At 41.3% G+C, this 24,321-nt stretch overlaps 1 protein-coding gene across 1 annotated transcript in view; it reads left to right on the top strand.

Annotated features, from left to right (window-relative positions):
* Positions 1 to 24,321, top strand: part of CCDC178 (coiled-coil domain containing 178) — a 292,890-nt gene that overhangs the window by 178,743 nt on the left and 89,826 nt on the right. The window contains exon 17 of the mRNA XM_019547626.1: positions 18,265 to 18,414. Coding sequence (XP_019403171.1) covers positions 18,265 to 18,414 — 150 coding nt within the window. The remainder of the gene's footprint in view (positions 1 to 18,264; positions 18,415 to 24,321) is intronic.

The following is a 24,321-nucleotide window of genomic DNA, read 5'->3' as shown; positions in this document are numbered from 1 at the left end:
GCCAGAATAATTCTCTCAAAAAGCTTACCCAGGATTGAGGTAAGACTAACTGGCCTATAGTTTCCCGAGTCCTCCTTCCTCCCCTTTTTGAAGATGGGAACCACATTGGCCCTCTTCCAGTCTTTTGGCACCACGAGTGCTCGTAAAGCCATGCCAGGGTTCCCGCAATGACCTCAGCTAATTCCCTCAGCACTCTGGGGTGGAGATAATCCGGACCAGCTGATTTAAATACATCCAGTCCCTCCAGAAGTTCCCTGGCTAGATCCTCCCTGACCCTTGGCCTAGGTGCACCTCCCCTGGGGCCTGAGGGGAGCCCGGTGAGGGGCTGATCTTGTTCCTGCTCAGGAAAATGGAGGCAAAGAAGTCGTTAAATAAGTTAGCTTTGTCATCTGGTGTGACGACCAAATTTCCTAGCATGTCCTGCAGGGGCCCCACATTACCCGGTACCTTCTTTTTGCCTCCTATGTATTTAAAAAAGGACTTCTTGTTGTCCTTGATCTGGGTAGCTAGTCCCAGTTCCATACCCACCTTGGCCTTCCTGACTGCCCCCCTGCATCCCCAAGCAACCACAGTATAATCCTCCCTGGTGATGGCCCCTCCCTTCCATTGGGTGTACACCTCTCTTTTATCTAGAAGACATTCCCGGATGCTTTTGGTGAGCCATGGGGGCTTTAATACTTTTAATTTTTCTGAATCCACTAATGTTCTGGTACTTCCTTAGGTTCTCTTTTCAAGCACCTCCTTTTCAGTCAAACCTGCTTGAAACTTTTATATTTGTTATAATATCTCCCACATTCTGTGTTTTGTCTTTTGATCACTTAACAATATCACTCTTCATTTGTTTTTCTCATGCTAATAGCTCTTCCAGTCCTTGTTGGAAATTGTCTAAATGATGGTATTTTAGTGTGCTGTTTCCTGAGAGAGTTAATTACAAGGTAAAAAAAAAATCTTTGCCAGTTGGATATTGCCTCCACAAAGTGCTAGCTAAATTTTTTATTTTGTATTTTGATAAATATTTTTTCTAGTCATTTGGCAAAAAAAAGTTCTATTACATTATTATCTTAGACTAGATGGTTATTGCTGGGGTTCCTCACCTTCATAGGTGAACCACTAGAATAATTTCCTTAAATAATGGACACAGTAAGACTACACTGTTTAGGAGGGCAGCAAGTGTATGATCTGCAAGGCATTCAAGAAGCAGTGCTGGAAAGTCAGAGGTTCATGTCACTTTAAACAGAAAGTGCAGTCATCCAAGCCTGCTATATGGGGCTGCAGCAGAGGAGCATAGGCTGGCCATTAGGCAAAGGGGAAACCCCTGTGTGTGGCTGGGAAGGCACATCATTGGAAAACGGGGTGGCTTAGAGGCATATAAACCCAAGGCCTGAGGCAAAAGGGGCAGGCTGGCCCTTCATGCTGTGGAACAAGCAGCTCCTGGGAGAGAGGAGCTTCAGGTCCATGGACTCCTCAGCTACCCAGGGGAGCTGAGTAGCTAAAGAGGAAGCCTGGCTTGTGGTGGGGCATTGCCCCAGAGCAGGGGTAAAGTTTAGTCTGGGAAGTGGCTTGCTTATATTTGTGTCATGTTTAAGTCTAAGATCAGAGGACTGCAGGGGTAATATGAAGGCCATGGGGGCACCTGAGAGGCACTCAGAATAGAGCCTTGCAAAGGTCATAAACTTTAGGGGGCCAAGCAGCATAAATGCAGCCTTGCCTGGGCCCAGGGACCCCAGGGAACTGAGCAGCCTGAGAAGGGCAAGACTAGGACCAAGGCTCAAGCAGCCCAAGAAGAACAACCAAGGTCCAAGGCAGACCTAGGCTGAGGGGGCACAGCCAGAGAAAAGGGGGTGAAGCCCCAACAATGGTTTCAGGCCTGTGGGGTCCCAGTGTTGCATTGGTGCCAGGGAGGCCCTCCAAAGAGATACCAAATGCCATCTGCAATGTGCTCTCTGGCAGACCCAGAAGTGGACCGGAAGTGCTTCTGGTCCACTTCCGGGTCTGCTGCCGAGTGCACTGGGGATCCCCCCGCGCTTCTGTTGGACACTCCATGTGTCCCAGCATTTATGAGCTGCCTGCTACCTAGAGGTATGTAGAAAAAACATTTAAAACTGTGTCTATGTCCGAATCCCTAAATCTTTCTGAACCTCTCTGAATTGATTTGGAGAGTTCCAGTTCAATTCAGAGAGATTAAAGAGTTTTCTGATTTGATTCGGATTCAGAGATTCAGCCACTGAATTGGGCCAGCTCTCCACTGAAATGCCGCACGGCCCTATGTAATGTCGCAAAAGATTGATTCTGTCTTCTAGAGTTTGGTTGCAGTATAACCAATCACTCAGAACATTTATTCCACAGAGTTTTTACTGTTGTTTTCTAATATTGGAAAAGAAAGGGGGATGGTACTTCTTGTTCAGGTGCCTGAACTTCTTTATCTGCTGCATCAGTGTTTGACTGTTGACTCTTCCATCGATCATTCCCATTACATTCCATTGACTGACCTGTTACCTTTGACTTACAACACATTTATTTTCATGGCAATACATCCAGCCTACTGGATATTCTTTTTTTTTTGAGACAAAACCATCTTTATCAATTCAGAATGTTTCTGCATGACCTTTTGGCTGGAACACATGTTCACAAAATACTAGTGTCAGCTCATTTTCAACAGCATGGTCTACATGTGTGCCCAAAACTTTCTTACTCCAGTTACTCCAGCAGTTCTTAGCTTATCTGCTTTTTAGGTTGGAAACTCAGGGTCAAGAAGTCAAACCTGATTGCATCTCCATCTATAGAATTTATTGGAACAGACTTAAACACTAGAACAGTAGAAGTATCTCTTTTACAGAAAATGTTGCAAAATATCTACTACCTGATATCAGGTTTAGAAACCACTCTTCTGTCAGCAGTCAGAAAATATCAAAGCATGCTAGGTCATATGGATCATTTATACATTTGGAATTATACTTTAGACTGTTATAGGTGTGACATATATCAGTATCCCATCCAGTTATCCATAGTGTGAGTTTGTAAAGTCCTGGAAAATGTTCTGGCCTAATGGACAATCCAGGAGAACATTTGCTTAAAAAGTCTATTAGTTTTTTCAGATGCTAGCACAAATTTGATTGCTTGCACCTCAGAAAATGGCTCAGGCATATCTAGTTCAATTTTGAACACAGATTATGGCCACAAGAAGATGTAAAACAACACACAAATGTCTTAGAACTGAGTGAGCAAGGAGGCTGGCATACAAATCTTTTCTACCACTTCTAAAGAAGGACTGTTAAAATCCTATCATTACAGAATAATTATGGGACATTACTTCATAAAAGGCCATCTTTTTTGAAATCTCAACCAAGACAACCAGTAAATACAAGTCATGTGCATTATTATTATGTGCACTGAAGCAAAATGGTTTGTCAGTGGACCAAAGTACATAAATTTAATTAGCCAAAATTTGTATTTACAAGATTACTTTCAGAGCTTTTCTTCAGGCCCAAATAGCATTGAAAACAGTAATAAATGTTCAGATCCTGAAAGAAAATCTAACAGCTATGTATTAGATAAAGAGGTGCAAGATTCAGTCCTTTATGTTAAGAAGTAGTACTGTTGGCGGAGTGATGTTGCATAAATCAAGTACTTTTATTGTCTTTGCATCTCATAGGAAGGCTAGCAAGTTGGCAAACAATCCAAGTAGGAAAACTTTTGCTTCATAAAAACTGTCTTTAAGACTGAAGTCTTTCCCAATGTAAAATTCTTCAGGTGAACCTGCTCACTACCAAAGACACGCACGGTATCCATAATTTTGTTCTTGGGAAGGGAAAAGTTCAGTCTCAATAGCTGATATCTTACTAATTCAGTGCTGTCCATAGCTGTTTAATACCTTTCTTCTGTTTTTAGCAATTCTTACAGAGCTGAAGAGGGTGAGACAGGACCAGACTCATGTAATTCTAATAGCTCCAGCATCTCCTCACCAGTTTTGTGTTTGGGAAATTTTACATGTTTCTAATCATCATGTATAACGCTGCCAATCAAAGGGATATAATCTTAGAGAAACCAGGTCTTGTGTCATTTTGGTATTCAGTCTCCCCACACAACATTGTATGGACACAATCTGAACAAGGTCTACTGTGAAGAGTTGTCTGTGACGTTTCAGAGGATTTTGTTGAACAGCAGGAAGTCTTCTACGATAAGAATTCATGCAACAAAGTGGGTTATAAAAAACTGTTACCTGAAGCAGTCTTCCACTGTATTTATTTCGGAGAACTTGTTATTTTTAAAGTGTTTTTGTTAGAGTTATTGGTAAAAGTTTACCTTTAATTTCACTTTAGCCAGTCTCAACGTGCCATCTGCCCTCAAGGTACCTGGCTTTTCTTTTATCAGTTAAACTTCTGAAGATTATTTCATATTTATCCTTCAGTTAGAACAACGATGCAGTAGTGGAACTTTAAACTTAGTTCTTTCAGCCTTGTTAGAATTACCAGCTGAACTGTTCTTTTTACTTGTGCCTCTTCTTTATCAAGGAAGGTTGTATTTCTACTGCCCATTATTTTGGGAAGCAGGATATAAGTTTCCAACCCTATTATGAAGGCAGAGGAACAATGAAACCCCATTTCAAGCATGGTCTCAGACTTTTATATCAGTCAGTATATATGCTTACACATATACTTTGTAAGACCTCAATATTCTCAATAATAGTGAAGCAAAATTCATACCTCAGGTGTAAATAAAACTTTTGTAGTATGTAAGTACAAATAGGTCTAGTCTAATACAAAGTTCTTAAGCTATTTTCTTCTTTTGGCAGCAGATCCAAAGGGAGACCAATTTCAAAGAGACTGTTAAAGTTGATTGCAAACTATATTAGATCAGTATGTGGTATCAACAAGTTAAATCCCTGGACTCCTATTTGAGCTCACTCAATCAGGGTTCAGCATACCCTCCTCACATCCCTTAGTAGGATCTAATACTAAAGCACAAAAGGTCCTTAGTACATACATTTGCCGGCAGCATCTACAGAAGATGCCCAGGTAGGGAGGGTGCTTTCACAATCATTGAGATGTACTCCTAGCTCCCACAGTCTGCAGGGACTCAGCTGCTTATTAATCCCCATGAGAAGGGCCTAGCACCCAGCATTTTAATTTCTTGGACAAGCATACTTGCTATGTAGTTATTTATTTATTTGATTTATACACTCCCTTCCCAACAAAGTCTGTGCAGACAGACTCAGATGATCTGGGAGAATTCTCCTGGGTTTGTTTTTCTCATAGAAAAGTTTACCGAGAGATGCCTGAACAAACATTTGAATGCTGAGTCCCTAAGGAGGAGAGAACTTGCAGTGCTGATGCCACACAGCCAGTGGGCTCCCGTGCCCGTGGGCTCCCATGCCCACATCTCAGTGTACTCTGTGGGATTCTTCAGTCTGGCTGGAGACAGAATGGCAGCATGCACAGGGCATCCCTGACTGGCTGAACAAGACTCATCAGGAGCACCCTGTCTCCCTGCTGCACAGTGTGGCTTAGGTGGAACAGTTGACTCCAGTGAATGACACATTGTCTCTGTGAGAAGGTAGGATGCTGGAGGGCTGTGCTGTGGCTTCTCTCAGAAGAGAACATATAGACCTTTACACTCCACCTTTACTTTGGTTGCTTTTGGTTTATTTTTCTCCCAGAGCAGCCATTTTTTCTCTGGGGAGAAAAATCCTGAACATCTGTACCTCATGTCTGTCTGTACGTGGCCAAAGGCTCAGGGTGCATTACAGTAAGATAACAAAATCTTTTATAAACCAGGAGAATGAACAAAGGAACAAATAGAACAGCATACGTTATAAAACCAGGTAGACTATTAAAAACTAACACAACCCTCCCCCAACAAACAACGTCCAAATTACCCTTCCTTGCTAAATAGCTGCCCAAATAGCAAGGTCTTGGGATGCTTCTGGAATATGTCAGGGTGAAAGGGGGAAGGAGTTCCAGGACTGAGGTGCAGTTGCTGAGAACAACCTCCCATGCATTTTCACCAAGAGAACTTTGGTGCATTGATGGTACTCGCAGGAAATTGCTCTGGGCTGACCTTAGGAATTGTGATGGGTCATAAGGAAAGAAGCCATTCCTTAGAGAGGTAAGGGCCAGACCATTTAGGGTCCTACAGATCAAAACCAACATCTTGAATTGCACCTAAAAAGCTACTGGAAAGCAGTACAGACTTTGGAACCACTTCAGTTATGTCTTTCTGGCAACCCATTCCTGACGAAAGGCAACTTCTGGAAGGTTATAAAGGGCATATAGAGTTCATTTCAGTAATCTAGCCTTAAGCCATGGATGATGGTGGCGTGATCTGAATCTGAAAGAAGTGGTCACAATCTTCTCACCAGATGGATTTGATGAAAGGCACTCCAAGCCACTGCTACCACTTTACATTCCAGGTGCAGCAAAAGACCCAGGAGCATCCAAAGGTTGCAAACCTGAGTGACAACAGGAGGCTAAAAACCATCAGTGATAGGTGTCCCAGTTTCTCCCAGGTTTTTAAATCCCTCTAACAATACCTCTGCCTTATCTGAATTAAGTTTCAACCAGTTCATCCACATCCAGTTCCAAATTGCAGCCAGGCACTGGGAAAGGACTGAGACTGCAGTGCCAAGGTCAGATGAAAACATTAGATAGAGCTGATACTCCAAATCTCCACACAAATGTGTCCAGCAGCTTCATATACACAATGAATAGGAGGAGCAACAAGACAGAGCCATGGGAAACCTGACAGGATAGGTCCCAAGAGGATGAAGAGCATTCTCTCATCACTACCCTCTGTGACCTCCCTGCTAAGAAACAGCAGAACCAGTTAAGAGCTGAGAGGGAGTCATGGTAATCACCTATTCAGAAATCAGTGTTACTTTCAGTTAACTGTCTTCTTAGCCACGTGTATTCTGACACGATGGAAACATTGTCCTTGTAGTCCTGAATCCTGTACTTCCGATCAGAAAAGGATTAGGAGTTCAGATATCCCCTTTTGTCTAATGTTTCCTTTTGCCTAGCTGTAGATGAACCTCTTCTGAGTGACCAGGTAGTCTGGATTCCCACTGAGGAGACACCCAAATCTCCATGGTTTCTCTATAGGAAGCGTTGGTGACTAATTTTATTGATTAAGATCATGCTCTTAGCCAAGGTGCCTACATTTTAGGCATTGCAGCATGGACACGGAGACACCTTAGAGGCTGACAAGGAGCTAGACTGTAACCTTTTCTCCAAAAATATTCCAAAAACAGAAAAGAAACAGCCATCACTGCTCAGGAAAACCAATTTCATTTCTCACAACATCAAGTGTAAGTAATACAGCTGATTATTATGGATCCTTTAATAATTAGTGTATTGTGCTGATGCACCTGATTGTCAAAATCAATTGTTCTTATCTTTTGAATAAAATATCACTGTCAGAATGATTGGTCAAACTGACAATTGGATTTGTAACTCAAAGGAATTTATATCATGTTTATAGATATATCATTATCTGACCAACAAGTATTGATCTTAAATTTGTCTCTGTAATTCTGTACTCCAGGAAATGCACCACAAATGGGAAACTAAAGAAAGTACTCTGTACAGTACTTGCAAATCCAAATTTTGGGCATAAGATATATAAAAGGGCTGCAGTTCTAAAGCACTTCTTTTCTTACCACTGAAGGCACAAGATTGTCAGTCTTCATTATCTACTCTTAACATTCATTTTTGTCCTCTGCCATATTCTCTTTGATTTAGAATAGTCTAATAATGATTTATATTGTATAGCCTTAAAAAAATTGTTAGTAATTAGAAAGGATTCTGTACTATTGTGTTTTAATGGATTGATTTCTATCAGTTCTCTTGCTATGGATTTTGGTAGTGCTCTTATATTTTGTTGGTGCTAGATGAACAGAAGTCCATCTTCAAATATATCTTTAAATTAAATTAAGCACATTAGCATTCTAGCTTACCTTTGAATGAATACTAAGTTGAGTAGAAGTTTAAAGCTCAAGTTTCTCTTGATGGAAGAAGCATCAAGATCCCAACTAATACATTTCAGGTCTACTTTTTCTAAAGGAACTTCTTCAAAAATTAAAATTTTTTGAAGAAGTCAGTCTCCTAGGACTGTCCTATCAGGAGTCTTTTACATCTTGAACGAGAAATAGAAGACTGTCTTTCTGTGAGCCCTCAGGTCTGAATTGCAGAGTTGAAGACTTGTTGGCATATACTGGTTCTTCACATCTAAAGGAGATCAATCAGGCTTAAAACTTTGTCTTTACCAAGCTCTTATTGTCTCAGATCTGATAATAGGTATACAGTCTGTTCATGCACACTGTATCTACAGTTTCCCTGTACCCATTGACTGCCTTAGTTCTGTCTACTAGTTCAGATACTAGTGATCTTTTCTTTTTTCCTGAGAAGTAAAGGTCTTCTCATTTTGGGGGCCCTAAAAGACTTGGTTTGCCTGTAACCTTTCATGCTTAGCATCTAGATTAGTGGTTCTTTTTTTAGACTCAAGGCACTCCTCAATAGATTTAAGGCATTCTTCAGAAAATGTTAGTGCTTAGTTTTCACTCTGTTTTTGACTATAGAAAAACAATAGAACAATTCTTATGTTGCAAAGAACTCAGACCACAAAAGGTCAGAATGGTTTTAATACTATGGATTCCTATGTGAAATCTCTGAATTTATTTTGTTAATCATATTTCACACCTACCAGTGCTAATATTGAACCCTAGAAAGGTTTTCAAGGCGTACCAAAGTTCTTTGGCGCTCTGGTTGAGAATCACTGATCTAGATGTTTATATTCAGAAGTGTTAGGAACTGAGTTCTGATATAAAGCCAAATATTAGAATAATGACCCTTGGCTCTTCCTTCAGAGAAGCTAGTTAAAGAAGACCTAAGAGAACTTATTTCCCCTTCATTTGCTTGTCTCTATTAGATTTAAAATACAAAGAGAACAGAATGTCTACTTCATCTTCTCTTTATGAATGTTACGGATCATTTAGCACAGTGGTTCTCAACCTTTTTTGTATCACGACCCATTTGTAAACATCAATGGCCAGTCCAGACGTAGTGCCCCTCACTTTTGACCTTCTGTCCCCTGCCTCCAGGTCCCAGGCCCTCAGTGTGTGGGGCAGTGGGTAGATGTATGGTCAGGGAGGGCCCAAGCAGCTCCTTGCAGACTAAAACTCTGCCAGCCTGTAAGGAAAAAGCCACTGTTTCCCATGCTTTTCTCCTAAAAGGAGAATCCATTTTTAAAGTTTGTTTGCGACACTTTCATATATTCTTATTACCAACTTTTGGGTCATGACCCACAGGTTAAGAAACACTGATTTAGTATAACTTAGTCCAGCAGTTCCCAAACTGTGGGTCACGACCCAAATGGAGTTGCATCATCAGCAGATGGAGTTGCAGGGGTGGGGGGCTGTGGGTTGGGAGTGAAGGGCAATGCTGAGGAAATGGGGCCATAAATGGGGTCATGCTGAGGAAATGTTTGAGAAGCACTGCCTTAGTCTAATTTAATGGGCCTTGTCTGGTTTGGCCCTTAAATACCCTACCAACCTTGCAATTACAACAGCTGTGGTTAATTTTTCCATGGTACTCTCATCATTCTCTAAGTATATAAACTTGTTATAAATACTGCAGAAATGTTAATTATTTGCAAGCACTGGATATTTTGTAGCATATTAATGTCAAGTGCCCTCTTGGAAAGTACCTTGTCTGTTGAAATAATTCCTAAGGGAAATAAACATCTCTTCTTTACCACAATTGACATCTTTATGTTTATTATTTCCAGTTGTGCTGTGTTTATTATTTCCAGAAGATTATTATGGTGCATACTCTTATTTAAAGATAATTATGAATGGTGTATGCATATTGCTGTTTTGGCTTACCCTCAAGACTTGAAGCATTCCATTCAAAGAGAAGCCAAGTGACTCCATCATGTCATTTTGAATATAACTCCCCAAAGAGAAGAGTTTCTACCAGATTCTGAAGGCCACAAAGTTTAGGCTCTCCCTGAATTTGGGAAATGTGTTTTGTGGAGATATACCTTGCTCTGATGCATAGTCAGAGAAATACCCCTATGATGCATAATTTAAGCTCTATCAACCATTGTTCCTTACTTATGTCAGTTGCTGCTCTAGGGCCCAGTAGGAGACTGAAAGATGATGAGACAGTCCGACCTCAGCCAAACCTGAATATTGAACTGGATGGATTCAGTGGGAGCATTTAAAGAGTTCATTGTCATTTTAGAAGAATTGCCAATTCTAGCCATATGCTTAAAACAAAGAATACAGCGGGAACCAATAATACGTCTAAAACTAGAATGAGATTTTCAAGTGCACCATCTGTAACTAGTGTAGGAAAGGGAATATTGATGGAGTGTGCCCTCACCAACCTACCTCATTTAGAAGGTGAGCTGCAACATATTTTAATAGTCAGATTCCAGTTATTCAGTGCTTCCCTCTGCTGACCGGCATCCTCCCCTGTCTCACCCAGTTGAACCTGTTTTCTCTGAGATGCTTTCATTCAGGTCTCTATTTTGTGCAGATGGGTGATTGAACTGTGTAGCGGTAATTAAATGTATGATGATAAAAACTATTCATTGATTTGCCTGTTGAGATTTTAACAATTATTCTGTATCAGGTATGACAATAGCACCCTGTATCTCCATGTGTCCTTTTCCCCAGAAAAGCCTTTGTCATTATGAAAACTGAAATTAAAACAGAGCTAGCTGTTCTGTATTTAAATAGCATAAAATAAACTTATTTTTGATAACCACTTTTTGCAGTTCAATAAGAAAATGAACTCTTTCATTGTTCATCATTTGTAGTCTGTTTATGTAGCATGACTGGTTAACATATTTGTCCTTCGCTCTATACAATGATAAATGGACAGGTTAGGTCTTTCTGTTGTTTTCAGGTGAAAAATCAACTAGGTAGTAGGTTTCCCTAGACATCAGAAGCCCTTCCTCTGAATATGCTCTTTAAAAAATTGTTATTAAACAAGTTGAATGTTTACATTTAAAATGCATGCAAACAATGTGAAATGATATATACTTTTAATATAATCTTGTTGATATATTTTAGTTTTATTCATGTAACATAATTTTTATGTAGAATTCATTGTTCATATTTTCTTTATATACACATTAATGTTCACAATGTGGATTTTTTCACTATGACTGGTTTAACAGTTTGATTTGTTTTAAATATATAGTACTTTTACATTTTTAAGTTCAAATCTCAAGAGGAGTTTCAGACGATAATTACAAAGCATAAAAAATATGGGAAGAGTCACTTGTGACCTCATTTAAATAGAATGTCATAGTTTCCAACTTCTAGTTCCTTAACTTCTATAGTTATGAAACAAGCTGCATGAGAGCTCTAATAGTTTTCCATTAGAAATAATTCTATAAAATATATATTTTTTTAACCTCTTAAGTCCATGATTTTCTTTAGGTCTTCATTGGTTTATTATCAGACAGATTTTCTTAAGTTAGCTCACTTGCTAAGAAAAGGTCCTAAAATTGTTAAAAATGCATGTATCTTTTGATGAAGTAGATTTTGTTTTACTGTTTCTTTTCCCAACTTTATGCAAGTAGGTACACCATCATTGGCCAGAATAGCAAAAATAATACAGGTGAGGTGGTAGAATTCCTCTTCAAAACTGGAAGAGAAAAGTATTTTCACCACCACCTTTTCAGCAAGACAAAATTTTTTTTTTCTGGCAATAGCCACAAGAGGCCTATGTTGAATCAATACATCTTAGAGGATTTCTGGGGTGAATCCTACTTCTTCCATAATCTGCAGAGAGATGTGGTCCCTTTCATTACCACAATGTATGCATATAACCTAAACCTTCATTTATGGTATGATCAATCCTTGCATTTATTTTTTTTTACTTCCTTGAGTTATCCAACAATGGGCAGCATAGAACACTTCAACTGTAACTGATATTCCAAACTATTGTCATTGCCATAAAACACTTATGTGTACGTTAAGAGCCACAATATAATTCTTAAGTGTTGAGTTGGCTGAGTGTATATGCTATGATTTACAAGTGAAACTTGCACTTTAGTAATAGATTTTAAGGCCAAAAGGGGCTATTAAATACTCTAGCTTGGCTACAGTATTGTGAGAAGAACCTGGGGGCTACAGTGGACCATAAACTGAATATGAGCCAACAGTGTATTTTTGTTGCAAAAGAAACCAACAACATTCTACGTTGTATTAACAGGAGTGTTTCTTGAAAAATCTAGGAAAGTGATTTTTCCACTGACACTGGTGAGGCCTTACCTGAAGTACTGAGTCCAGTTTGAGACCCTATGCTTCAAGAAAGATGCAGATAAATTGCAAGAGTACAGTGAGGAGTGAGAAAAATAATTAGAGGCCCATGAAGCATGACTTCTGAGGAAAGGCTGAAAGAAGTAGGATTATTTAGTTTGGAGAAGAGAAGACTGAGGTCAGAGAAGACTGATAACAGTTTTCAAGTACCTGAAAGGTGATTACAGAGGGGACGGAGATAGCCTTTGCTCTGTGACTGCAGTGGACAGTACTAATAACAATGGCCTCAAACTGCAGCAGAGGAAATTTAGGTTGGATATTAGGAAAAACTTTTTGACTGTCAAACATTTAAGGAAATTGCTTAGAGAAGTTGTGAAGTCTCTATCCCTGGAAATGTTCAAAATTAAGTTTGACAAAGCAGTTGGCAAGGATATGTTAGTCAGGGATGATCCTGCCCTGAGTAGGGGACTGGACTAGATAACCCTCCAGCCCTGGTTTCCTTTGATCCTAAAGCCTATCTTCCTTAAAGATGCATGTAAACAAGTCCAGTGCTCCAGGGGCAGCCATGATGCCCCCTAGTGGCCAGGTGGCTCCTGTTAGGCTCTAGCTCTAAGGTACCCTCCCTTTTCTCCCTCCTGCCATGCCTTGATGTTCTTTACTGACTGTTGAAAGGGAAGCTTCCCAAGGGTCCTAGAGTAAATTCCACTCTATCCTCCTACCAGTGAATCCCTCTTGTACCTTGCTGGTCCCCAGTTCTGCCCTCACTCTAGGCTGAATATACCTCCCAGGGCACCTGTTGCCTTATAGGCTATTTGTAGTTTCCTACCTTCCCTATAGTGCCCATGCCTTGCTGGTGTTACTGTACTGTTTCATCCCTTTCAGAGGCTTCAGCTCTCCTGGCTTCAACCTCCTGTTCCTCTGGCTACAAGCCTCTGGCCCTGACCCATGGATTCAGGTCTGGCTCTCTCAGCTTCATCCCTGTCAGTAAACAGTATCCTTAGGCCCCTGGCCCTTGTGTCTCTCACTGTGGGTCCCCAGCCCCAGAATTAGCCCTTCTGGTCAGCTGGGTCCCTGGTCTTCGCCCTTCTGGGCTGACCTCTCCCCTCCAGGGCTACAACCCTGGTTCTTGCTCCTCTGGGCACTTGCATCATCCTTCTTGGGCTACGGGTCCCTGACTATGGTTTTCGCCTCTCTCTGGCTATGAGTCCCTGACTCTCGTTCTCACCCTTCTCAGGCTACAGGTCCCTTACTTGCCGTTCTCAAGCTTAATGGGGTCTCTGTCAGTCATCCAGCCAGCCTTCCCCTTCAGCCTCCGGGGCCAGACTGCCTGACCTGGCTCAAGCCCTGGGTTCGTCTCTCAGGCCCTGCCCCTTTCTGATCAGGTGACTGCTCTGGACAGGCGGCAGGTGTTCTGATTAGGCTTGCTTACTGCTTAAGCTTGTTTACTGATCTTAAGAGTAGCCTGCTGCTGCTGCTGGCCTAGCCACTGCATCATTGCCTTAGCTCCTAAGCTGCATTCTGCCTTGCAGTACTATTACTGAGTAGCTAGCACTGCAGTAGATACTCTGCTGCCCATGCAGGCTTGGCTGTAGAGGACTGCTGCAGCACAGCTCACTCTGCCATAGGCATTCCTCAATAAACCCCTGGAAACCTGTTCTCCTGCGGCCTATAGTAAGTAGCCTTCCCCACCTGAGGATCTCCCTGGTACTGTTTCTTCCTTAAAGTAACAGGAGCCTTAGGCTCCCTGTTATAGTGTGTAATGTTGATTTGAAGACATTTCCTTTGGTACCACTTCTTTGGTAGTTTGTTCCAGTCTTTAATAATTATCATATGAATTTGCACTGTTTTTTGTTATGCCTTTTTCAGCTATATTAAAGAGAACTTTCATACTCATTTTTTTCTCCCATTGAAGGTATATACTTTAATGAAGTCACCTATTACTGTTTCTGATAAACTAAATAGCTCTAACACTCTTATTAGCAAGCATTTTCTCCAGTCTTGAATCACTTTTATACTATTTTTCTAATCCCTCCAATTTTTCACCATCTTCTTTACCATGTGGAGAACAGCACTATCGTCAGGATTCCACTATTAGTATCTCACTGGGCATATTCACAAGTAAAAATGCCTTCCCTATTCTGACTGGCCACTCCTCTACTTATTCATCTAACAGTTACATTGGCCATTTTTACTAAGACAGTACACTGAGAGAACAAGGTGAATTGTTTGTCCTTATGGACCTCGAGTCCTTTTCAGTCACTGCTTGTTTGGGTACAGTCCCCACTTTCTGTAGGGACCCTGCATTCTTTGTTCCTAGATATGTGACCTTACCTTAATATACCTTGAGCCAGAAACCATCTTTTTGTTTTGTGTTTGTACAGTTTATAGCACGCTACGATAGTGGTCCAAGATGAGGGCTACTATATGTTTTGGTATTAAAAACATTCAGTATTGGTTGGGGATATTCTGCAGTGGCAGCAGCTGCAGTACCTATACAGTGAGGAGGGTGTGGTAGCAGAGTGGTGTTTCATAGTGGATCCACAGATCTGAGTTTGGACCTTACTACAGAATTGTATGCAAAGTTGGTTCACACTGGAATGAGCAGGTACATGGTCATTAGGCTTGGGAACCAAACAGATGGATGGACATTATGCTGACAACTGTATGCTTTGGCTACAGATACTGGTATGAATTATACAAGCTAACTTGATAAGCCACCTAAATTTGGGACAGACCTTGTTCCTGAATATGAACTTAGATACAATTAAAGCTTGCTTAAATCTTGTAATTCAGCTATATTGGGGGGGGGGATATTTTTTGTGATTTGTCATAACCAAAATTTCTTCTATAGAAATGGGACGGGGGGGGGACACGGGACTATTTCAGAGGATTAATTCCACACAAAAAACCCCACCTTTTTCCAGTATGGCTGGTGTTTTCTCTTTCATTCAAGAAACTCAATAACAGGTTTCCATTAGCAATTTGCCTGCTGGTGACTGCCTGGGTGACCACCATCTTCTCTCAAAGCTTCCCCTAATTGGAGAACCATAAGCAATACATCAAATAAAATAGCTGTCCCAAGAAGTTGATACAGCTGTACTGCTGTAAAGTATTCCAAACTTCTGGTAATAAGAGATGGCTACAATTTTTGGTCAATCACCTGCTGGCTGCTTGGCTTAAAGTGGCGGGCATCAACAGTACCCTGCCACATACATGAAAAAAAAGATGTTTCAGTCGGTTTTAAATAGTAACTGACTCTTGTAATTTAAAGGATCCAAAGTCCATAGCTGTCATATTATTGCATGTCATAGTATATTCCTAAACAATGTTTCAGAATGAAATATGACAGTTTTATGGAAAATTTCCTTTTCCATTTCAATTTCTGGGGAAATTTTGAGGGGGTTTTTTAATCCTGATTTGGAAAATATAAGGAATTTCAAAATGTCATTACTTCCTTTGAAATGGAATTTCCAAGTTTCAGCCACTTCTAATGGTAGCATTTTCTTTTTTGGATTTTGTTCAGGGGTTGTTTACAAAAAATATTAATTAAATTCCTAGACCAAGACTAAGTTAAAGGTTGAGTGTGTGCAATGCATGTATAAAATGAGGAATCTAAGTTAATATACATTACACAATGTTGTAGTTATTGCAAAATCAGACATTATAAACCCATGAAATTAGAAGTCCAGTTAAAACTTAAAAGCAATCTGAACATTTTAAGCTAAAGAAATGTGCATTAAGGCATCCAAATAACCAGAATCCTTCTCAATAGTGACAGCATGGAGGGAAAATCAGTTTACTCTGATTTGGGAAAAACAACTACTAAAATGTCTTAACGTTAAATATGTGGTTCTTGAATTGTGCCAGTAATAGTATATATTTTGTAAATAATGAGATCATTTAAAAGTTTAAATTATTGCTGTAAAAGATTTGTGAGATGTTTTAGAAATTACAGACATTTATATTATAGTATTTTTATGACTAAGGAGAACTCATGTAATAGCCGAGAAAAAATATTTGTTTCCCAAGTTACTATTGTACTGCTTTTGATTATTGTTTCCCCCACAGATAATTTATTGTTAGTATTCATCTACAATAATGGTGCTCATACTTTTAGCCTCCTGGGCCAGATGAATGGCATGGGGCCAGTCTATGGGCTGAATTGGGGCCCATGTCACCCTCACATGCTGGGATCAGTCCTTGGAGCCCCACACCACCTCTGACTAACCAGGGCCAGATCTCAGTGGCAGGTGGGAGTCCCCAGGAACTGATCCCAGCATACAGGGGCCAGACAGAGGCTGTGCAGGGCTCTGGGGCTTGATCCCAGCCAGGCAGAAGTGGTACAGGGACCCATGAGTTTGGGCTCCCAGGTTCCATGCTGCCCCCACCTGTGCCTCCCATGCTGGGATTGAGTCCTGTGCTACCCTGCATGCCCAGTCTAGCACACAGGACTACGTCCTGTAGAGCTTCCCACAGGATCCGTGGACCAGATGACATGGCTGTGGGGGCCAGACATGGTCCACAGGCCAGGAGTTGAGTACTCCTGACCTACAGCATACTGAGTAAAATCCTGATTCCATTAAATGAATTTATAAACCACAGCCTCACCAACTTTGTATGTTCTGAACAAATGTAGAAGATGGAGAAGGTTACACAGGTGAATTTTCCAGCCAGGTGGCACTAGAGGACTGCTTCCTGGGCCACCCGTACCCTTAGGGGAACCCATTACTTCACAATGGGCCCTCTTTCCTGTCTGGAAAGGGGGCCAGGCTGTCATTAGACAGTTCTCCAAGTTTAAAATCACCTTATATGCAATGTGAAGAAACAGACCTGGGGACAGTTCCCCAGATTTTAAATTGCCACGTATGCCACCCAGGTGGGTGACACCAGGGTGGAGATAGTCTCTCTGGCCCTGGACCCGGTTCTTCACCCCTGAGGCCTTGCAAATCCTACTCCTGCCACCCAACTGGTTGTTGGGGCAACGTTTAAAGGCCATGGACTGGGAACTGAGCTTGGGGACAGCTTCCCCAAGCCCAATTCCTGATTCCAAGGAATCTACTCTGACTGCAAAGCTGCCCAAGCCTGGGCAAACTTGCAGCCACAGCACAAGTGTTTCCTTCCCCTGCGTGCCTCCAATTCCACTGGGAGGCATGCAGGGGAGCAACAGGCAGTTCTTCCATGGCAGCCTGCTAGAGCACAGGGAGTATTGCAGGTGCTGGAAAATGATGACCTCCACAGCCCTACACGCCTTCCGGTGGAACTGAAGGACTGCACCAAGTGGGGGCTTTTATTCCATGGGAGGAACCCTCCCAGCTGGGGGGAAGGTATTTTCCTGGGATTGGACCCTCCTGAGACTTGGGGTGACCTCTAGCCCCACACCTGCCTCCCACTGTACTCCTCCAGGTTGAACCAGAGGGACTCTGCTACAGAAGTGGGGCAGAACACAAGGGGCAGAGTCCCCACAGGGTTCCCTAACAGCTCACCCCTATGTGAAATGAGAGCCAGTGCATTCTTTCCTGCCCTCTCACTTGAAGGGATAGATAGCAGAGGACTGAAATACTGGGTCTCTCTCTCTCCTAAGAGAAGCATACAGGAGTTCAGGTTAGGACAGGGAGATTTTCACGTTGGGGCAGGGAGAGGTAACCAGTATATCTCCTTGCAGAAGGACCATTTTTCTTGCACAAGAAAGCCCTTGAACATCTTTACACTGTCCTGCTGGTGCTGAGAAAAAGGCTTTTCTCTTGGCCCAAGTAGAATATTTGTATGCAAGCTGAATAAACTAATATGAAAAGCAAGGGTTTTTTTGGTGAACATTTTTATTGAGCCAGTGTTATAGTTGGGATAGATATTAGATGAACTTTTGGGCACAAAATATCCTCATTTTGGTCTGGGCATTTTCTGTGTATCAGTTCAGTTCTAAAAGTTAACCAAAATTTTATGGTGTTTTAAGTATGCATTTTTCATTGATTGTAATCAGTAATCTTTCTCTTTAGGTGGCACTGGAACAGACCTTAAAAGAAAATTTTTGCTTAGCTCAAGAGTATCAGAACTTTCAGAACTATTACTTAAATGATAAAGGCAACCTTATGGATCTCTATGACAACAAGGTCAAAGTAGAAGCTGCGGTTAGAGATCATGAGGAGGTACAGTACTACTGTAGCATATCAGTTCTTTTCCTTGTTTCCTAAAATTAAACTACTTATTATTATAGCTATTTAATTAGAAATTAGATAATTATGAAATTTGTAGCATACATTCTTATGTTTTCTTAATATGGTATTCTCTGCATTTTCATTTGCAGAATATTTCTCTTTTATTGACTGTTACACATGAGTTTTACTAAGAATAGTCTATAAGAACATGTAAGGTTTCACATTTACTTATCCTTTTTTAGATTAAACTATATCCATTTTCAGTACTTTTGCATCACTCATTTTGTTAAGAATCCTTCCATAGGGGAATCTTGGTTGGAATTATCTTTATAAAGAATTGGGAATTCTTTGAGAGCTACATTTGGCCAGTCCAGGCAAAGATGATAATACTTACACTTTCAGCATGATAACAGTTTCTTTATAGTTAAAGTTATAGCTGAATTTGTATGTTGTACAACAATCATATGAATGTCAAAACTACAAAGTTAGAGCTAATCCAGAGTAGAATTTTTCTGTAACAGAGCAGTTCACTGGACTGGAAAAAACTCTTTATTATTTTTACACATTGTAATACAAACACTAAACAAAAAGGTGAGAGGTGAAACCTGGTTTGCTGAACTTCCCTAATAGAGATGTAAGGGATGTGTACATTGCTTCTTGCTGACAACATGAGCATGGCAGGGAAACACACCCCAGCTACTCACTCCCACCCCTAGTTTACCAAATCCAGGAAGCAGACGCATATTGAGCAGGGTTTGCATCCTGGGCAAACTGTGCAGGAGAACAAGGTTGTTGGGGGAGAGCAGGGGGGTACTGTTGAGCACCAGAGAGGTGGGGGGTTCTGATAGTAGGGGAGGGGGGCAGGAGTCTTACCTACCCTGGGGACACAAATATAGTCCTTGGCTTCTGATGCTGAGGCCACCACCATTGCCACAGCTGCAGCATGGTTTGCCCACCTCAGTTGTTCTTTTAGCAGCAGTGCAGCATCCATGCACCTAGCTGCTGCTGCAAGAGCAACACTGTAGGGCTGCTTTTGCTGCTGGAATATGGATTTCATGGAGCTAGGGACAATTCTGGTGCCCCTTTTCAAATGGAACTCAGAGCTGCTGCCCCACTTGCCTATCCCTAGTGGACCAGGAAGTTGGGCAATACAGCTGCTCTGAAGTAGTCCTGAGCATGTGCCAGTTAGCATGTCTTGAGACAAACACCCTGAGAGGTTATGTACTACTCTAAAAAAGGATACCTTGCCTAGTTTCTCGCAAAGTGCAAGCAAGTTTGAGAGATGAGCTCCTTCAAGGTACTCCTGGTTTGGGCACAGCAGCTATGTAGACATGCCTGTAGAAGCCAAGAGAAAAGTGGCACAACTACTAAGTAACTGTACCATATCACAGGATTGTTGGAAACTTATACTTTCATTTTTCAGTAAAAAGTGCCTATACCCATCTTTTCCCCCTAAAGATAGATCTCAGCCACCAGTAAACAATCAATCAATGTATTCTTGTTGACCATAGGGCCTTCCATTTTTCACAGCATAAAAAGTTTAGGGAGTCAAAGTATATGACTAACTACTCTTTTGAGAAGAAACTAAATATTTAACATGCCGGAAAGGTGGTAAGTAGTTTTCTTCCACAAATCTCTGCATTGATTTGTGAGGGTCTGTTATAGACTATGTCCTGTAGAATTGCTGTAGTGAATAGTTTAGTGTTTCCTTAATGACCTGAATGTTGAAATAGGTAGATCATGTACCTTCAGTCTTCTACAAAGAAAAATGCTCGGCCTGATAGCTTAAAATCTGAACTCTGCCTCCAGTTGACAGGAAGTGTACCTGTTCTCTAAATTTGGTGTTTCCAGAGTGGTTTTGGTGGTCATAGCTGGTATGCACATTATAAATATAAACCACAATGATGCTGTTTGGAAGAAAATATATGATGATGAGTAGGGACCTACTCAAATCAAGGAGACAGGCATCTGACTTTGTGGGCTTCTTCTGGCAGGCCCTCCCCATATCTCTGATTGGCCAAGGACCCCAGTAGCTCCACCCCTTGCCACTAATTGGCTGGAGGGCTGCCTGTTATGTGGCCCTGGCCCTCACAACTGACGGGTGAAGAAGAGTGTGGCCATACAACAGGCAGCCCTCTCAGTGGCAAGGGGTGGGGCAGCTGCCACCCTGACTGCTTCCCTTCATGCCAGCAGCACCCCTACCCCCATATCAGGCTGCAACAGCCGTAGCAGCCATGAGAACCACTGCCTCCCACTGGGGAGCCAACAGTTTATTTTTAGTAAGGTTTTTTTCCCATGAATTTCATGAACATTTCTCGAATTTGCTTACAATGCCTGATTTTGCAATTTCCGCAAAATTGCAAATAGAGTAGGTCCCTTATAATGAGTCAGTATATATTATTGCTGGTTTTTACCCTATTTGCAGATACAAGAATGGTAAAATATAGTGGTTTTGAATGGCATTTTTAACAAGGTCTCATTTCAGGCCTCAAGAAACTTGTTTTTAAAAAATATATTGTTTATTTGTAAGATTTATAACGCAGTTATGATTATACTGCTCTTCTGTAAACTTATGACTAGCTATGCAATGCATACATACACATAACATTGCCTCAACTGGGATTTGTAGTAACATCTAGGCTTTCTGACAGCACTTCAGTGCCATTCAGTGGAGGTGTGTGAAAGGAGAAGGACTTCTGTTTAAAATATTAACTTTAAGGAACTATAATCCATTACTAATTAATTTCTTTTTTGATAACTTTTGACTTTTGCAAGTGAAGAACTAGTCCAATTGGAAAGACAAAATTATTCAGAAAAATTTATAAATTTTGACAAAGGAAGAACAGACATTGGTTGCATACAGCTTTCATTAAAAAACAGTATGTTTTCTTCTTGGGTTTTTGCTAATAAGAGACTTACAACTGCAACAGAAAATCAATTCTGTGGGAGTGTCAGTGTAATGATTTTTCTGGTTGCTGTACTATACGTATACATCACAGTGATATGAACATTTGAGAAGAAGAAAATTGTACTCATCCTTCCCTAAATCCCAAGAATTCTCTTTCTGCTATATGTAGTTGGAATATATGTTACATATATATGTAATAATCATCAGAAGCTAACTTTCTGACATGAAGATTTTTAAAAGTAAATAGCAATTTTTTACCTTGTTCACATTATCATCATCTTGTTTTGACCTGCATTTCCTGCCTTAGCAAGTTTAGCAGACATGCTTTGTATTGCTAAATAACTACCTTGTTCAACACCAGAAATGGCTCTATTTCAGTAATGGATAAAGTAATTCTTTTATACCAGGTTGGGCTACATTATGTTTCTGTGGGCAACTGAGCACTGTAGTAGAGGAAACATTTGTAGTATTACAGAACTGGTGAATATAGGATATGTGCCTGTAAACAGCATAAATCTCCTAGGGTCATTGGGTAAGCCAGGGCCACACTTTGGAAAGGAAGGGGAATACCCATTCTTCACTAATGTCCTCAAACTGGACAGGACATTATCCCAAGGATATTTTTCTTATCCCAAGGATATTTTTAAAATTGTATATATGTTTCAGAACAAATCTGAAATATCTCAGTGCAAATCAGAGAAAGAGAGTGGGAGACAGGTTCAAGTCCCTGTTCTACTTGGCCAGGGACAGTCATTCAAAAAGTCTGAGCCTGAATTGATTCAGTCTTTACAGGCTAGTCTAAACTGCATACGTTGAACCAGTTTGGAACTGCACAGACATTCCCTCTGGACTGAAGAAATGCTGGAACATGCCTGCAGCACCTCAGGCTAGAAGCCAGGAGGGGAGTGCTAGAGCAGCCTTCCCTTGCCTTCTACAATGCTGAACAGAGGAGAGGCATGGCCAGGCATCGGCAGGACACTCTGATTAGGGAGGGGTGTAAACCCCCACCCTGCCTGTGTCCCAGGCTTTTCCCCACTCGCTGCTCAAGGGGCAGGACTGTCGTCAGACCCTAACCCCCGGCTAGCACTGAGGCAAAGTGGGGGGGTGTGCAGTGCATACATCTGTTGATGATACTGAGCTTTTCAGTCTCCCTCTTCCTGCTTCTTCATACTGTCTGCAACAAACATGAGAGGCAAGGGAGCCAACAGGGGGCTGATAACACACCATTTATTAGCCCATCAACAAACCAAAAGCTTCTATCATTAGTTCAAGTTCTTAAACAGCTTTTTCCAAGGAAGGAACTGAAGGAGATTACCAGCTGACCTGTTGATTAGCTCCAAAAAGCCCTAAGCCAACACTCTGCTGTTTGCCTGTCCCAGTGAAATTGGAGACACACACACACAGACACCTCTCAGCATTAGCTGGCATATCACATACCTAGGATCCATGGGGATGGGGTCTGTGCTATGGGAGGTGGGGGAATTCCTGCTTGAACATCAAGGTGGGGACAGGGGGACGCTAGGCAGACCCTGCTGTGCTTGCAGTCTCTGCCAGAGCTCTAGCTAGGGAGCAGAGGGGCGGGGCCAGCCCTGTACTCTGGAGCAGATAGCACAATCCAGGGTGCACAACATCTGGGATGCTGGCGATTGTGGTTTAACTTAAACTGGGAAGGGGTCTGGAACAGACATTGCATAAGCTGGTCTGACCCAAATCGGTTAAGTCTGATACTACATTCAGCCATGTTTATCTTAAACCAGTTTCAGCCATTTTGCAACTGGTTTATGTGCACTGAACATATGTTCTGTTATAGTTTCTGATCACTTAACCTGGTTTATGTGTACTGTCTATTCCTGGCCCATGAGTTTGATCTAGGACTCTAGGTTTCCTATATCCTAATCACTTAGATATAGAATCAGTCTCTGTCTCCCAATTCCTCCCTTTGATCTTTTCTTCTTCAGACAACTAAATATATATTCACTGAGCTACAGAGAGATTGAGTCTATAGTTTGTGATTAAGGTGCTCATTTGAGAAGTAGAATCAGTTACTAGGATGTTCTAAGGTACATACAGTGCTTACTCTCAGTCTAATTCTGGTTCTCTCAGTCACTTTTGGCCAAAAATTCCATTGTGAACCAGAGATCTTCACCCTGACAAAACTTTCACTGAACCAAGTGTGTTATAAAATGCCTGACTAGGGGCATGGGCATGCCAATAACTATAAGGTAATGAGTTTGGGAATTTATAGCACATCAGCTATACTGTAGTAACTGCCAAAATGTATACTCTTACTCTCTGATAAATGAAGAGGGCAAGCTACCATGTGTTAGCTTTCATTTAGTGTCGGGTAAATACATTTCAGCAGTTACTGTGGGGTAGCTGACATGCTGTAAATCCCTGGCCTAGTTTACCTCAGGGTATTGTATTTGAATGCCCATGTCCCTTGCTCTTGTAGATGGCTTTGGTTGGCACAGCAATGGGAAAACAATCTTCACTTCTCTTGAGTTGCTGCAACTAATGGAGAATTATGATTGTTACAATTCATCTCATTCCTTTCAACTCTGTGCCTCAGTTTTGTGTTTTTGTCAATTCTTACAGTCTCAGCACGTTTTTCACAATATCTGTAATTTCTTTCTCAGTTCCTAAAATCATGTAAATAGGTGAGACTCTCAGTTCTCATTTAAAAATAAGGGAAGTTTCTAGTCCTCATGATTGTGAAAAAAATTTGAAAATGTGACCTAACTATCCGAAACAACCAGAAAGTAGAGGTCAAACCAGTCTTTTTAATTTTTTCAACATCATGTTTCTTAAATCAGGATCATGACTAAGTGGAGCTGACGTATGGTTTTCAAAAACTTGATCTTTGCATTCGTTGAGGACAGGATTCACCTCCAAGGAGAATTACTCTGCACTGGTCCGGTCCTGCAGGGAGCAAACCAGGAAAGCCAAGGCTGCAACTGAACTCCAACTAGCTTCAAGCATCAAGGACAACA

Source organism: Crocodylus porosus, unplaced genomic scaffold, assembly GCF_001723895.1.
Source record: "Crocodylus porosus isolate Cpor-Errol unplaced genomic scaffold, CroPor_comp1, whole genome shotgun sequence".
NCBI lineage: Eukaryota > Metazoa > Chordata > Crocodylia > Crocodylidae > Crocodylus > Crocodylus porosus.
Note: the sequence above shows the minus strand (reverse complement) of the source record. Positions and strands in the feature narration are given on the sequence as shown.